General features: G+C 35.2%; 2 protein-coding genes across 2 annotated transcripts; both read left to right on the forward strand.

Annotated features, from left to right (window-relative positions):
- The first annotated feature begins 1,185 nt into the window (after nt 1-1,185).
- LOC108204531 (F-box/LRR-repeat protein 15) lies at nt 1,186-12,972 on the forward strand. Its single transcript, XM_017374022.2, has 18 exons — nt 1,186-1,367; nt 1,737-2,072; nt 4,663-4,885; nt 5,009-5,141; nt 5,548-5,647; nt 5,720-5,917; nt 5,997-6,267; nt 6,403-6,501; nt 6,594-6,682; nt 6,765-6,864; nt 6,948-7,118; nt 7,709-7,861; nt 8,877-9,037; nt 9,187-9,385; nt 10,574-11,007; nt 11,094-11,157; nt 12,494-12,580; nt 12,696-12,972. The coding sequence occupies exons 2-18, from the start codon at nt 1,765-1,767 to the stop codon at nt 12,774-12,776; spliced, it is 2,871 nt and encodes a 956-aa protein (XP_017229511.1). The 5' UTR covers nt 1,186-1,367; nt 1,737-1,764; the 3' UTR covers nt 12,777-12,972.
- A 1,616-nt stretch (nt 12,973-14,588) lies between these two features.
- On the forward strand, nt 14,589-16,841 carry LOC108207017 (uncharacterized). The gene is made up of 2 exons (XM_017377485.2): nt 14,589-14,795; nt 16,114-16,841. The coding sequence occupies exons 1-2, from the start codon at nt 14,717-14,719 to the stop codon at nt 16,725-16,727; spliced, it is 693 nt and encodes a 230-aa protein (XP_017232974.1). The 5' UTR covers nt 14,589-14,716; the 3' UTR covers nt 16,728-16,841.
- Nucleotides 16,842-16,911: the final 70 nt, after the last annotated feature.

The following is a 16,911-nucleotide window of genomic DNA, read 5'->3' on the forward strand; positions in this document are numbered from 1 at the left end:
TTTTCTTTAATTATTTACAAAAATACTACCTTCCAGAATTATTTTTAAAAATACCTTTTCATAAAATTGTTTTTTCAAAAATACTGTTTGCAACTTTTGCAACCTCATTTGCAACTAGCCAGTCGTGTTGCAACCTCTTTTGCAATTTCATCTGCAACTGAATTTCTGATTTCAAGTTCCAGTTTTCAAATGTCGTTTTCGACCTCATTTTCGGAATCGATATATATATATATATATATATATATATATATATATATATATATATATATCGATTCCGAAAATGAGGTCGAAAACGACATTTGAAAACTGGAACTTGAAATCAGGATTTGTAATTGCATATATGGTTGCATATGGTTGTATTCAGTTGCATATGGTTGCATTCAGTTGATTCTATTGTAATCTAATGGCCCCGCCAGGGGCACACCATACATCTGTTGTTACTTACAGTTTTCAGTTGCATTTAGTTGCAACTGAGGTTGCAAAAGTTGCAACTGCAGTTGCAACCTCATTTGCAACTTTTGCAACCTCATTTGCAACCTCATTTGCAACTTACAGTTTTCAGTTGAACTAGTTGCAATTGCAGTTGCAACAGTTGCAACTTTCCATTTTTATTTGCAACTTTTGCAACCTCATTTGCAACTTTTGCAACCTCATTTGCAACTTTTACGGCTGCGCCGCCCAAGGTTGCAACAGTTGCAACAGTTGCAACTTTCCATTTTTATTTGCAACTTTTGCAACCTCATTTCAACTTTTGCAACCTCATTTGCAACTTTTACGGCTGCGCCGCCCAAGGTTGCAAATGAGGTTGCAAAAGTTGCAAATCGTATTTTTGAAAAAAAATTTTTATGAAAAGATATTTTTAAAAACAATGAAAAAGATGGTAGTATTTTTAAAAAAATGATTTTACAGATGGGTATTTTTAAAAAGATCCCAAACTATTACTGTACCAACAAATTATTATGAGTCTCGACCGAGAAGACCTTCTCACTAATACAATTATACTTTCGGAATCAGGATAACAGATCAATATTTTCACTAAATTAAAAATCAAATTAATACTCGCAAAAAAATTAATTCAATCTATTAATTTTTATTATGATAATCAATGTTCCCTTTGCCGAGTTGGGCTTTTATATTTTCAGTTTACTTTTTAATATCGGGTTTTTAGTATTCTAGACTTCTAGTACGATAAAAACAGCTGCCCAAGTTTTATTACAAAACTGGAATATATACAATACATACACATATATACTTACATATATTTATTGTCATTACCGCCGATCTTTTTCCTAGACGAACACAGAGAGGTTTCATGTTTATCAACATTGAAGCACCAGATCAGATCTAGTCTCCCTCTCTCTCTCTCGGTATCTCTCCCTCTCCCTCTCTCTGTCTGTCTCTCTCGCTCTCGCTCTCGCTCTCTCTCTCTCTCTCTCTCTCTCTCTGTCTGTACCTGTATTTTTTTTTTTGGGTAATTTTGTTTGATTGATTTATGCAATTTTGGTTGTTGGGTTAGCTTAAAAATTGAATTTTTTGCAATTCTCTATGTGATTTATAGATGGCCCTTTTATCGTAGGGTTTTGTTTTTGGGAATTTTTAGGGTTTGTTTTGTTGAATTTGCTGGGTTTTGGGGTTAAATGTGTGACTTGTGATATCTTGATGTAAAGGTGATGTTTTTGATGCCGAATTTTGTTGATTTGTTGCGGTGATTGAGGATTATGTGTTGTTTTGTGTAGAGGTTTTGAAGGAGATAAGGAGGTTGTAATGGATAATTCGTACGAGGGGATGGAAATTGAAGATGATCCTGAAAGAACTGATACAGAAGAGATGGAATTTGTGTCGGGGTTTGACGAGGCATTTGGCTTGAATAATTTTCTTGGAGGTAAATTGATGAGGCGTCGTCAAATTGCTGCTGAGTCGTCAAGTAGTGGCCAGGGTGGAACAGAAGTTAACTTGAATTTGGCACTAGGTGGCGCCCCCTCTTCCTCGTCATCAGCATCAGCTGTACCGGAAAGGGAGATTCCTGATCATGATTCTCATAATAAACGGCCTAAAGTTCACTCTTTTTCGCTGTGAGACTCTCTTCTTTGTCTTGTAATTGAATACATTATGTTATCGTAAGCACTTAATCGTTAAAAACTCAATTGAAGGAATTAAATTCTGTTTTTAGTGAAGTGTGTTTTCAGAGTCCTGCTTTGTTGCATCTGCATGAAATCTGAAACAATTCAGATTTCTGATGGTCAGTACCTAGAATCATTCAGATTAGTTAGCTGGACATGTCTTGTTGGTTACTCTTTGTTGTTCCTGGTCCCATGCATTTTAGATGTCATTTTATGGAGCCATGAGAAGCCAACATATGTTGAAAGAATGATAGGTATAAAACCAACAATGGCGTTCTAATTAAAATGAATCTAGATGTCATATTATGTAACCGTCAGAAGCAAACATATATTGAAGGAATGAAAGATGTAATAGCGACTATGACGTTATGATTGGATTATTATTATTGTCCCATCAATTTTAGTATATCATGTTTTGTTTCATTATATATTAAAAAAGAATATACAACTGGCAACTTATGATATGAATTTATTCATTATGATGTTTTACTTTTCTTCGGAGAGTAATAGTAATTCAATTGGCCCTTTTGCCTTTTAGAGTCTACCTGACACATTATATGGCAGTTTTCACATGGCGACTTTTTTTTTTTAAAACTTCTTTCATAGTTTTTTATATGCACAAAAATATTTGAATAGATGGTGATGTTGGATGATATCACTTACAAGTGTGGTAAAACAAAGGAATGAAATTTATTTAGATAAGCGGTAGAGACACAAATAAATCCGTAGAATTATCAAATATTTGCTGTCTTATAGTATTCTAAATTAATTTTAATAGAATGATTTCGTCAGTGTTGTTAAACGGATATGCGCACAGAAGCGCGAAGGCGCCCTTGGCGCAATGCGAACTGCGCGGATTGTCGAAGACAAATAAATATACATATTTAAATGATATATAAGTAGAATATTGTTAATTTATAAATAAGAAGACATTTAACTAATAAAGCAACCAAATTCATCATCACTTAGATCCAGTCAAAGTAAACAATTTAAAGTCAAAGTAACAAAAAATTGCAAATTTAGTCCGTTCTTCTTCTCCTGTCATCAGTATCACAAAATCATCATCTTCACTAATATAATTCAGATCCTCAACAAAGTCTTCTTCATAATCCTCAAGTCTTATGTGTGTATAAATAAATCAGTGTATACAAGATACATGTATCTTATATATGTGTGTATTTATTTGCACGAATCTTATAATTTGAGTTTAATCTTCTTGTCCCTGTTCGATATCTCTCGTTCTTGTATGTATATCTCATTTGTATTAGTGTCGGTTGTGTCGGTATTAATACTAATTTCCTGACAAGTTGCTAGCTACAAGGTCCGTAGGTTTTCCTTAAAAAATGACCCATCTTTACAGAAGCACGCTTATCTTGTGCTTTTGAAACTGGGCACAGGCCCTTAAGGCACATAAAAGCGAGCGCATCATGAAGGCATGCATCACATCTCCGAAGCGATGCGTTTCAGGATCGCATCGCATCTCGTAAATGCGAGCTTTTAATAACACTGGATTCTGTCGTATTATATAGGAGTAAAGTCTTATCATATATAACAAGTACTAATCCTGATAATTGGTTAGATCCCGCATATATAATAATAAGTACTAATCCTGATAATTGGTTAGATCCTGCGCATATATAATAACAAGTGCTAATCCTGGTAATTGGGTATATCCCGGATTGGTATATATTACCATATATCTAAATTCCTAAAAGATAAAATGTAACATTTATTAAAAGGGTTTTTACTGCCTTTGGTTTTACGAGGCTAAAGTTTTTTTTATAATAGTTTGTGTTCCAGGATAGGATGGGTTTGATTCTGGGGTTCAGGATACCAATTGATGTGGACAATAGGTGGAAGAGGGGTGCATTAAAGGAAGAGATCTTTTTCCAGCAGAGACCTGCTTGGCTCTTCATTTTGCCTTTAATACCCTTGTCGAACACTCACACTCGGACATTGACATAGGCACTTGGACACTTATTTTGGGCCAAAAACATATATGTTTTTGAAAATATTGCTGTGTCTGACACTCAGACACAATGTCTATGTTGATTATTGAACCCTTTCAGCGAGTCGGGTAGCAAATGGAATTTGGGACACACATGTAATATACTACAAATATATATTTGATGTTATGAACGATAAAATCTAGTAAAAAAAACTAATAACTTTATGTGAATCGAATCTAATACATGTTATAAGCTTCTAAAACCAAGAATTTCTTTCAATTATATATCTTTGTTGTACAAATTGTGAAAGAGAAAAATTTTAGTTGAGATTTTATTAGTATCCAAGTATCCCAAAGAAACCGAGCATCAAATACGTGGTATGGGGATACAGATGTCACTGGGTTGTCCATAAACTCTGCTTTTTAGGCGGAGAAATAAAATTTTCAGATTTTCAAAATAGAAATTAATTTATAATTTCTGTAAAATAATCTATGTGAGATAATTTCATTAACTTCTATACAGATAGTAATATTTTAGAAGCATTAGAAATATTGTACTGTTGTATTTGGTTCTAAATCTTGAAGCATTTGCAGTGATTGGGACAACCAGTTTGCATCTGCCTCTTTGGAAAATGACAGTTATGATTTTCTGGGAAAGGGTTATAACATTAACCAGGGTTCCTTCAAAAATGAATTTCATTATCTCTCACCAATTCTGAATGATCGAAAGTCTGAAAATATTACTGATTCTAGTAATGGGAGGGACATTAAAGAGGGCGAAGTGCGGATGGATCTAACTGACGACTTATTGCACATGGTACTTAATTTAATTTCTTTAGTCTATTCATCATTGAGTTCATGTTTGTTCTGTTCTTGTTGCTTCCCCGTTCCCCTTATTCCAAACTACCTTGTTTCCTAATAATGTTTTTCATGGTGGCAGGTCTTTTCTTTTTTGGACCATATCAATCTTTGTCGAGCAGCCAAGGTTTGTAGGCAATGGCGAACTGCTAGTACTCATGAAGATTTCTGGAAAAGATTGGATTTTGAGAATCGGAACATATCTTTGCTACAATGTGAGATTTGTTTTCATTTATTATCAAATTTACAAATTCATAACGATGTATCCGTTGTCTGGTCTTAGGGGACTCATATTATATTGTTGTTTTACTACGATTTTGAATTTTGATTGAATGCATCCTTTTTAGGAAGCTACATAACTGCCCCCTATCTGTTTTAGGATAAATAGATAAATTGATTAAGGTGCTCTCTTAATTTATTGGAGCTTCTGTTGGTTAATTTTATCATTGAGGAAAATTCATCCCAATGTTCTGTTGTAACTTGCTGTAGAAGTATGTTTGATTATATGTTGCTGTCGGTATTGTACTGCCTGCGTGTTGTCTATGCGACCTGCTGCACCTTTTTTATGCTAATGAGTATATTCTCATGAAGATCTTAAATGCTTAATGTTTCTGTTCGTAGTTGAGGACATGTGTCGTCGATATCCAAAAGCAACTCAACTAAATCTTAATGGCACACCTGCTATTTACCTGCTAGCAATGAAGGCTATGTCTTCTCTGAGGTGGGTGCTCTTTGTGCAGCACTTGTAAATGTTAATTTAAATGTAGTTGCTGATATATTTGATTCCTTTCAGGAATCTTGAGGTTCTAATAGTGGGCAAAGGACAACTAGGAGAAAACTTTTTCCAAGATTTGACAGGCTGCAGTAAGTTGAGAAGTTTGATTGTTAACGATGCTACTCTTGGTAATGGTATTCAAGAGATACCTATCTATCACGATCAATTGCGTCATCTTCAGATTGTAAAATGTCGGGTGCTTCGAATATCTGTCAGGTGACAATTTTATCTGAAATTAGGTATAATTTTTATCGAAGCAGCGTTCAACTCTGATAACAGTATGTGTTGTTTGCAGATGTTCTCAACTTCAAACCCTGTCTTTGAAGAGGAGTAGTATGGCACATGCTGCACTGAACTGCCCTCTTTTGCTTGACCTTGATATAGCCTCCTGCCACAAGCTTTCAGATGCTGCAATTCGTTCTGCAGCGATGTCATGCCCTCTTTTGGAGTCTTTGGATATGTCGAATTGCTCAAGTGTTAGTGACGAGACGTTACGTGAGATAGCTCATACTTGTGTTAGTCTCCATGTTCTTAATGCTTCATACTGCCAAAACCTCTCACTAGAGGTCAGTTCCACATAATTGAATCTCAAACTTTTTTTTAAAAAATTTTGAAACTTTGTCATTCGCTGTAATTATTTTACTTTATATGGATTCACTCTTTGATATTATTGTTAACATGGTTTTTGTTTAACATGAAAGTCTGTGAGACTGCCGATGTTGACAGTTCTCAAGCTTCACAGTTGCGAGGGCATTACTTCAGCATCGATGACTGCAATTGCTTATAGCTATATGTTGGAGGTTCGAAATGACCTTGTATTTAGCTTTTGGCGTGCCTGTATATATAACATATGTTTTAGCATTTTTTTATAATTGAATTGGATGTGTGACAGGTTTTGGAGCTTGACAATTGTAGCTTATTGACTTCTGTTTCGCTGGACCTTCCTCGCCTGCAGAACATAAGACTAGTACACTGCCGAAAGTATTATATAGCAACATATGGTTATTTTTTCTACCAGTTAGACACCTATATTATTAGCCTCTAAAATGATTATCTTTTCCAGATTGATCGAGTTAAATTTGCGAAGTGTGGTGCTATCATCCATCAAAGTTTCTAATTGCCCTTCACTCCAGCGAATAAGCATCACATCAAATTCATTACAAGTACGTTTGATGGATTCACGATTCCTTCTATACATAACAATTTTACTTAATTGATTTAAATAAATGCTGTTACTTTGTTGCAGAAACTAGTGTTGCAAAAACAAGAAAGTTTGACTACACTAGCACTTCAATGCCAATCTTTGCATGAGGTGGACCTTACAGACTGTGAATCACTGACAAATTCTATCTGCGAAGTATTCAGTGATGGTGGTGGATGTCCGATGCTAAGATCATTAACTCTTGATAATTGTGAGGTTTGTGACAGTAAAAACTTACAATGCTTTAATGAATATTAAATTCAGTTATATAAATTATTAGAACTCAGTAATTAAATCAATGCCTTATAATTTCTTTTATGTAAATATGATAATTGACGATGCTCTTAACATCTGATATAAAACTGTGAATATTCCTTTTCGCAGACTTATTTTAGAAATCTCCTTTCTCTTCTAAGTTCTTTAATTCTAATAAAGGGGCTGTTTTATGAATAAATAAAACATGTCATTTTGGATGCTAAATGTCCCAGAGTAAAACCGATGTATGATCTACAACCTGTTACCGTTCTGTAGTTGTCAAGGTTTTTTTGTTACTCGATATTACAAATTTCGATGAGAGGGTGAAGAAACACCTATAGGTCATGTCTGGTTATCATCATGTTTTTTTCTTTTATAATTTGGAAAAGCTATGCTCACAAGTGACATGGTTCAACTCAGCCATATATTAGGGGTTGGGTACAGGGTTTATTTAGCTTGTGATTAAGGTTGATCATTCTCCTTGATGTTAATTTATTGTAGTAGCGGTTTTCATATACAGAACTGCATCTCATTCGCTTATTTTATTACAGAGCCTGACAGTTGTGAGCTTCCGTAGTACAACCTTGGTGAATCTGTCTTTAGCTGGTTGCCGTGCTATTATCTCTCTTGAACTCAATTGCCCTTTTCTCGAGCATGTCTCTCTGGATGGGTGTGATCATCTTGAAAGAGCAAACTTTTGCCCAGTATGTGTTTTTCGTTCATATACTTATTCTTGTTCATTTCCAGAAATGAAATGCTTAATAAATCATACTCATTTGTTAATATTTGCATCACTAGATTTGAATATTTGAAGCTATGCTCTATTTAGCATTCTTAACTGTGTGTTAGTTTTTTGTATGTGCCAGTAGATCATATGATAACTCTACACGACTGTGGCAAGCAGTTGGCAAAAAGAGCCTGCAAAGATCAAAGTGCAAAACAGAAAACACAAACTTGTACCTTGTGTAAAGTAACATGAAAACAGAAACTAAATATTATACGGAAGTTAAAGTGCATTATTCCCTTTTTAAGCTGAGTTACTGACTTGAGAAAATGCAAATGATATTAAAAGGCAATTACAAATATTTGTTCAAGCATACTCATCAGCAAAGCAAGGGTCCCCTTGCTTATTAAAGAAACACTTTTGTGGGCGGTTTAAATTCTATATAGCTTTTTGGCTTTAGCTTTCAGCTGACACTTATATGCAGCAACTCTGACGTACATGATGAAATTAGAAAACATACTGCAATACTTCTTTTCTCAGTTATGCATATAGACAGCTTATTTGCATGCCCTCTGTTATACGATCGCAACCCCCATCTATATTAAGCTCCTTGGTTGTGTTGCAAAGTTTAGCTTCATACTTTAGTTGCATTCGTGACAGGGCTACAACGAAAATGACATTTGCACTATGAAGTAAATTTCACAACTTATCTGTTATGTACTGCAGTTCATGCCTCCCAAATGAAACATCTGACAGATAGGGTCAGATTAACCAAGTAGAAAACTGGAGGAACCATTTAGATATAAGAGATAAACACACCTGTTAATATTTCACGCTCATTTAATGGTGTGACAGAGTCAGTTCACACCAAGGGTTTTTTAATATTGATTTGATGCTCAATTAAAATACATTGCATGCAGGTCCTATTATGACAACATAACATGGTAGTGAAAGCATATGCAGTAAATTTGAAACTGTATGTTTGTTTATTGCAGGTTGGTCTTCAGTCTCTAAATCTTGGAATATGTCCCAAACTGAATTCTCTTCATATTGAAGCAGAGCGTATGGTGTTGCTTGAATTGAAAGGGTGTGGTGTATTATCTGAAGCTTCTATTAATTGCCCTCTATTAACCTCTCTGGATGCCTCATTTTGCAGGTAATGTACTAATTTTACTAATATTGTCATGCTGGTTCTTTGGTATTGGTTTCACTTATTCACTTAGTTTCCCTTTTGTAGCAGATAGCAAATTTGGTTTTTCTGAATCTGTCATGAGAAAGCTGATAATTTCTGTTTCTCTTTTGCAGTCAACTAACAGACGATTGCTTGTCTGCAACCACAACTTCTTGTCCACTCATTGAATCATTGATCTTGATGTCATGCCCTTCTGTTGGGCCCGATGGTCTCTCATCTTTGCGTTGGCTTCAACATTTGATCTCACTTGATCTGTCCTACACTTTTTTGACGAATTTGCAGCCAGTTTATGACTCATGTTTGCAGTTGAAGGTATATTGTTTAGTTTTTTATATCTGACTTTATTGACGTTATGTCATTATATATGTTCTTCTTTTGTTTGCATGTGAGGGCCATATATATGTTGATATATGAATCAAAAAAATGTTATCACTTGCTTCTTCTTGACTTTTGGACAAATTTATATATTTCTGGTTTGGTGGGCCAAACAGTCAAAATCTTCTATTACTTGATTTATCTTTGATATATAAAAGAATTGCATATCATTAATCATGTTTTCAACTTTTATGTTTTTTGAATGTATAAATTTTAGGGTCAAATTGATTAATTTGAACAGATCTGTACTTGGGGACATATAAAATAGGATCCGATGAGGTAATGTTATATTGTGTACATTTATTGGACCATCGTCCGAAGGACGAAAACGAAGTAGAGAGATAAGTCCCATCACTAAACTTGACAGCATTGGATAATACTGGTACCAGACAATCTGCTAAAATGCTAATAGAAACTATGGCTGTGTTCAGTCGGATTGAATGAAATATGATCCATATACATATATGAAAACTTTTGTTATTATGTATGATAATCATTTACCACACCAGATCATTATACAAATATATGCTAGAGACCCTAATCCCACTAATTTGCAAATGAATCCTCAATTGTACCTTACACACATAACGCAGCTTAAGGGAAAATGGTATTGAATTGTGGATTGAGTGCTTTTAGTATAACCAGACTTGAGATGCTTGTGAACATATAATTTTCAGTCATATAGACGATAAATTCACCTTTTGTAGCAGCAATCTGATGGATAGAGTTTTATGAGGTTTGGCAATGCTTATGTACCCTGTGTATCAACTGCAAAAGTAAATAGAGATTTGGAATTTGCATTATCTGACCAGGATTGCATTATTAATACAATCTTTTGTTTTTTATATGACTGAGTTCATATTATTATGGTTTTGGTACATATGAGAACCCTCTTTAGCCTGCGAATAAACAAAATTCACTTTTTTGTTTCTAAAGTGACTTTCTAAATAAAAGAAATGAAAAGAGAACTGATTTAAACTTCTCTTTCTTGAATTTTCTGTAAAATGATTTAACAGTCAGAGTTCTTGGTTCTCATATCAAGTAGTACTCCACTAAATTCTTACCATTGCAAGCTCTATTTTTTTTTAAAATAAAAATAAAATATTGTTTTTTATCTGACTGTAGGTTCTAAAGTTGCAAGCATGCAAGTATTTAACTGACTCGTCACTGGAGCCTCTTTACAAGAATGGTGCCCTTCCCTCACTATGTGATTTGGACTTGTCATATGGGACCTTGTGCCAATCTGCCATTGAGGAGCTTCTTGCTTGTTGTACACATCTAACTCATGTAAGCTTGAATGGTTGTGTAAACATGCATGACCTCAATTGGGATTCTGATGCTTATCAACTACCAGTACCAACCACTGATATGGGGTTGTCATCTGACCTGCCCAATCGTTTGCTGCAAAACCTTAACTGTGTTGGTTGTTTAAACATCAAGAAAGTTACTATTCCGTCAGTGGCGAAATGTTTACATCTGTCATCTTTGAACCTTTCCTTATCTGCAAATCTGAAAGAAGTTGACCTTGCGTGTTACAACCTGTGCTTTCTCAATCTGAGGTATTGGTTTGTTTCATTGGGATTTTTAGAATGTTCTTTCATTTGTTTTAGTAATGTGTGTTTACTTGTTAATATTTTTTTATCAGCAACTGTTGCTCTTTGGAAATTCTCAAGCTTGACTGCCCCAAATTGTCCAGTCTTTTCCTTCAGGTATGAATTTTAGTGTTCAACTCTTTTGGGAACAATCTATGTTCCAAGGATTTATAAGGTGCACTTTGATTTACTCCCACCACCCCTTTTTACCTGTGCATGTTTGACTTTAATAGTCAAATTGACCATTTTTTGACCAAAGATCAAGAACAATATATTTCTTCAAAAGGCGTATTACAGAACACCCTGGCCCGCCTAGGATTTTTCCCTAGGAACCTGCCGACTAGCTCCATAGGTATATAATCGGACTAACCGAGCTATAAGACCCGGTGGGTGGGAACATCCCTGCGATACGCACGGATTGGAATCCGATCCCCTTTCTTCAAATCATCCCACTGCCTCTTCAACTCGGGTGAACTCCCGGGAGCTGGTGAGGTTCGAACCCGTGACCCTTTGGATCAACGCAAGGCCCCGTTTCCACCGGGACAGCTCTCACGCTCAAGAACAATATTTCTGTTATTTTAAAAACTGAAAATTGCATTTTTAAGATAGATTGTATGCACTTTATGATGATTTAATTTATTTTTTTCAATTATATAATATATTATATATATATTAAGTTCAGTCAAAATGGGGTCAATTTGACCATTAAAAGTCAAAACTGGACAACTAAAAAGGGACGGAGGGAGTATTATATTTTAAAAACCTGCTTTTCAGTGTGGGAAAGCATAATTTGAATTGGCAAAATATTTTGCATTGATGCATGGATCTTCAAGGCACACACTGTTGCCTTGCTCGTATATAAGTCAAATCACTTTCGTGTTCACTATGTGCAATGAAATGTTTTTGCTTCTAATTATATATCTTATGAATGATTTTGCCAATTAATTATACTATGGTGTTATCATCATAAGAAGCATATGTACCGGTACTTGCACTACTGTTACAACTCATTGGCATCACACCTGACCCCAATACTGCAACTGAGGCATCACACCTTTACCCCAATACTGCAACAGAGATTACATCCTCCCCGTATTGCATTATGCAACTAGCCTCATGGAATTGTTTCTGCCTTTGTATATAGTAATGTTTGTTTGGGATTGAAACACTGCTAATGGGATAACATAGTAAAGGTTGGAATAATGTTATTTTTTTTTCTTTCGGAAAAATGTTCAACTTTTTTGAACTTCACCATCTTTTTGTTTTTCTTCTATTGTTATACTCTAAAGTCTAACCATATTAAAACAATTAAAAATTATAAAGCATTGTTTAAATTTTGTTCCTTGAATGTCGTAAGAAACAAAGTTTTGTAGATGATATGTGGGCCTGTGGCTGCTTTCTTTTGAGTGTACTTGTGAACTAAAATATTTTTAATAACTTGCTGTTTCTGCAGTCCTGCAACATCAATGAAGACGCTGTTGACGTTGCCATATCGCAGTGTAACATGCTAGAGACACTCGACGTTCGCTTTTGTCCGAAGGTTAGGATATTCCTAACAATCTCAGATCAAATGTGCACTCTTTTATTCTATTGTATTTTGTTTTTATTATATGATTAAAGTATTTAACGTCTAGATGTTTTATGCTGATTGACAGATACATCCAGTAAGTATGGGTAGGTTGCGTGCTGCATGCCCCAGCCTTAAACGTATCTTCAGCAGCCTGGCTTCTATGTAAATCGTTGAAGATCTTCTTGTGTAATTGCTTTAATACAGTTTAGCTGCTATTTTATCTACATTTCGTAAGTTGTACATGTGTGTTGAGTTAAATTTGCTTCAACTTTGTGAGTGAGATCGTTAAAATATAGGATGCATGAGATATCTGTAATACAATAGAGCTTTTTTTTTAAAAGAATAATTGTTTGTTTGTTGTATTTGTCGTATGTAGCAAATATCTAAGTATGATAAATGGAGTTCTGAGCTGGTTCGGTTCCCGACTTAGTCAGCTTGACCTGATTTCTCCCCTCATATTCGGACAATATCTGATCTTGTCTAATCCCCGTTTGAGAATATTTTTCCGTACCATGTATACTTGTGGCCTCTGTCATCTTAATCCAAGCACTCGTTAGATACTACAGTTAACAAGAGTCTTTGTTATGTATGACAGTCCATTTTGCTATGGTGTTAGTTTTGAGCTTTGAGCTAGTTTTCTCCTGAATCCAGGAACCTAGAGGCAATCAATTAAGCCTGACATGATTAGATGGGTTGACATAGGATTTTATCATTTGCATGTGTAGAATCATTTTATGATCCTCCGTCTCTTTGATTTCTCTACACTTTCCTTTTAGGGATGTCCCATTTAATTTCTATACATTTCAAAATTTTCTCGAATAGTAAACTTTTATAATGGTCTTGTTTGGGAATTAGCGGTTAACGGTTAGCTGTTAGCGGATCGAATTACCTGTTTTGACTAGCCGATTGAATTAGATGTTTTGCCTAGCGGATTGAATTAGCTGTTTCTTGTAAAACTGTTTGGTAAATAGCTGATTGATTAGCTTTTTCTGACACAAACCAAAACCGCTAATCCAAAAAACTCCTCAAAGTAGCTTTTTCAGAATTAGCTTTTTGGATCCAAACCTCTATTTCAATCCGCTAACTTCCAAACACTATTATTAGCTTATTTTAATGGTCAAACCTCTAAAGTACCTCAAACTTCTAATTTTGCTCCAAACTTCTAACTTCCGAACATGGTCAATAGAAAAATTTCACCCACCCACTTCCTTCATCTATTTTTCCAAATCTATCACTTAAATATTAATGAGTCTCATCATTTTACTTTTTTTTTCTTTCTCATTACTTTACATTACTTTATATATTTTTTTTAGTCTTCGTGTCTAAGTGTTCAATACAAACGTATATATCCGACAGGGAATGATGGAGTATTTGTTAGTTGTTACTACAGTGCCATTAGACTATTTTTGCAGGAACTGTTGTAGTGTTTTGTTAGGAGTTTGAACAAAAGTGGATACAATCATAATTTTATTAAAAGGCCGAATAATTACTTTCATCGGACCGGTCGGTGCTTAATACAATTATATTATTATTAAAAGGCCGAACTCGAAAATAAAAGAGCATTCTAATTCTTTATATTTTACTTAAAACATCGTTCTTAGCTAATTACAAATCAAAAAACTTTTCTCGAATCTCCCCAATTTATTAATGAGCTCACCTGAAAGACTCATTTTGCTTCCTTCCCCCAACACAGATTATAATTTTTCGACATGATATCTTTTGTATTTCATTCGTTTCTATACATTTTTTCTATTTATAATACATATTTTAATATTTTCATAAGATATAATTTTATATTTTAGTTTTAAATATTTATGTTTTCGAGATGTATATAATTAACCGGGACGCAAGGAAGAGTAGTTTTAAAAAAAATTTCCAACCACATTTTTGCACTTTCAAAGCTCACTAGAAGTTCTAAAAGGGGCAAACTTGTAAATTGAAAGAACATCATGCCCACGTTCTGTCGGCACCAGATCGAACCAAACAGATATACTTTCACTTGTTGCACATTTTCTTCTTGTGCATCCTCTGCATCTCCACAGACACAAACACTTCACTTTTGCATCACATTCTTTGCATATAACTTAAGTTACACTTGCTGCAAACATGGCTAGCATCAGCTGCTGCGCTCTTGCCTGCATCGTTCTCTTCTACGTGTCGGTACCGGTATCAGCTCATGTTGAATGTAAGTTTTCTCCGATATCTTATTCATAATTCCACAAGTTATTACAAGACCATGTTGCAGATTTAGAATGTAGATCTTGAAACTTTAAAAATTTACTTGCGACGTTTGACATTAATGTTTTAGTTGCGTAGTGATCTGTTTTTTAGCTTCGGTATCTTGATTAAATTGTTATTTATTGAATTTGGCGGATTTTATTGAATACGGTTTGGTAGATTTGGAAAAATGAAAAATATTGGATGATCTGAAATTTGTGAGATAGTAGATGTAGGATAGTTCGTGGAGTTATTGATAGCGTAGTGACAAGACTCGTTCGTCACAGCCAGATTCTTCTCGTGCATCCCCTCGTGACTAAAGGTCATGATTTTGAACTTGTTATCTCCGAGTATTTGAAAATCTAGTGCATCTAGAAAATCAATTACCTGATGCAGATAGTATGAAAATGAACAACTGGAAGAAGCTAATAAGTAGAAGCTTTGTTTGGGAATCTGGATTTCATTTGAAATTCTGAATTTGAACGAATAGCATGTTTGGGAATATGGAAAACACTAAGTATTAAGTCCCTGCTAAACACTGTGAAAAACAAGAAAATCATCCCATCTATGTGAACAAGAGGATGTCCATTAATAAGGCTCAAAAGCGAACAATAAATTGCTCTATGTTTTGCCCAGTTGCCCACAGCTCCCACTGAAATTTCGGAACTGAGTACTAGTTAATTTGTATCTAACTTAAATGTTCTCATCACTCAATTGTAAAGAAAAACTTGTAACATAGTGATGCTGAGATTCAAATCTTGCTATTTTATCTCTTAAATTTCTAAAATCTTGTAGAAATGGATTCAGATCTAGCCTTTTCATATGTTATGTTTCGGAATTCCTGTCAAGCTCAACGTATAAGAGAATATGTAGATGGTGTTAATCAAGATTCAAACTCAGGCTCAGCTCTACTTGTTTTTTTTTTACTGAATCTTTGCCTTTGCCTTTGTCTTTACAATCATTTGATAATTGTTCAATTGAAGTTTATAACTATCTTGAAGATCGCCTGGACTGCAACTGGATAGTTGGATTTCCTAATTCAATATGTTCAGGAAAAACCAGAAACTCAACTAGGCCTTATTATTGGCCGTCTTCTGCTACTACTGGAACCTTGTGACCATTATAGTCTGATGTGATATTGATATTATGTTTTAGTCTTGTATATTAGCTGATCTGCAAGACTGTGCCTCTATCTTTGCATCAAACATTTTCGTCTCATAATTTAAGATATGCTGCATCTACAACTTATAGGCTCGTTTAATCTGAACATTTTCTTTGATATAAAGTCTCAGAGAAAGTGACAGATAACCCTGCTGATAAGCTAGTCGCGGAGCTTAACAGTAATAGAACTGCACGAAAAGGATCATCAGCACTCTTTAACAATCCGGGCCTGGCATGCATAGCCCTGCAGTACATAAAGGCATACGGAGGAGATTGTGATTCAGTGGGAGGGAAAAACGCCAAGAAGCCTCCTGATGCTGAAATTGCTGAAACCTTTGCCCCCAACTGCGGTGTTGAGGTCTCATCACTAGCCCCTTTCACTGGACGTCTACTCGGATGCCAGTCAAAGTATATCCAGCCTAAGCAAGCATTCTCAGACATCCTAGTGACAAATGACAAGGCCTTGGAAATTGTCCACAACAGTAACCACTCTGAGGTGGGTGCAGGTGTTAGCGGGGCAGATGGAGGAGGTCCGTATTTTTGGTGTGTTCTGTTCAGCAATGGCAAAGGCAACAGCAGCTTCGCTTTTGAAGGAGGTGTGGCTAAGTCAACCAGACCCGGATGTTACAGTGGTGCCAATGATGATTGCAGTGGAAGCTATAGTTTCTTTCGCCATCCTCGTCTCTGGCCTATACTCGTTGGAGCTTTCATTGTAATGAGTTATGCCTCTCTGGTGTGACCTTTTACCTGCAGTCTTGGCTTCTCTCTGCCCAATTTTAGGCCTTTTTTCGTTAAGCTGTACTTGATAATTTCCTTTTGAATTTCTCATGTCCATCTAGTTTGATGAGCTTTATGTTGGATTCATGTAGTTTACAGAAAAAATGCAAATATTCAATCAGAAAGTTCAACCTCGTAACTAAAAA

The sequence above is a fragment of the Daucus carota genome, chromosome 1, assembly GCF_001625215.2.
Source record: "Daucus carota subsp. sativus chromosome 1, DH1 v3.0, whole genome shotgun sequence".
NCBI classification, from domain to species: domain Eukaryota; kingdom Viridiplantae; phylum Streptophyta; class Magnoliopsida; order Apiales; family Apiaceae; genus Daucus; species Daucus carota.

Coding starts and splice junctions, on each gene's coding strand:
- LOC108204531 (XM_017374022.2), top strand. CDS start 1,765: ATGGATAATTCGTACGAGGGGATGGAAATTGAAGATGATCCTGAAAGA. Junction 5,918..5,996: donor GTGCTTCGAATATCTGTCAG/GTGACAATTTTA, acceptor TGTTGTTTGCAG/ATGTTCTCAACTTCAAACCC. Junction 6,865..6,947: donor TCACATCAAATTCATTACAA/GTACGTTTGATG, acceptor ACTTTGTTGCAG/AAACTAGTGTTGCAAAAACA.
- LOC108207017 (XM_017377485.2), top strand. CDS start 14,717: ATGGCTAGCATCAGCTGCTGCGCTCTTGCCTGCATCGTTCTCTTCTAC. Junction 14,796..16,113: donor GGTATCAGCTCATGTTGAAT/GTAAGTTTTCTC, acceptor TTTGATATAAAG/TCTCAGAGAAAGTGACAGAT.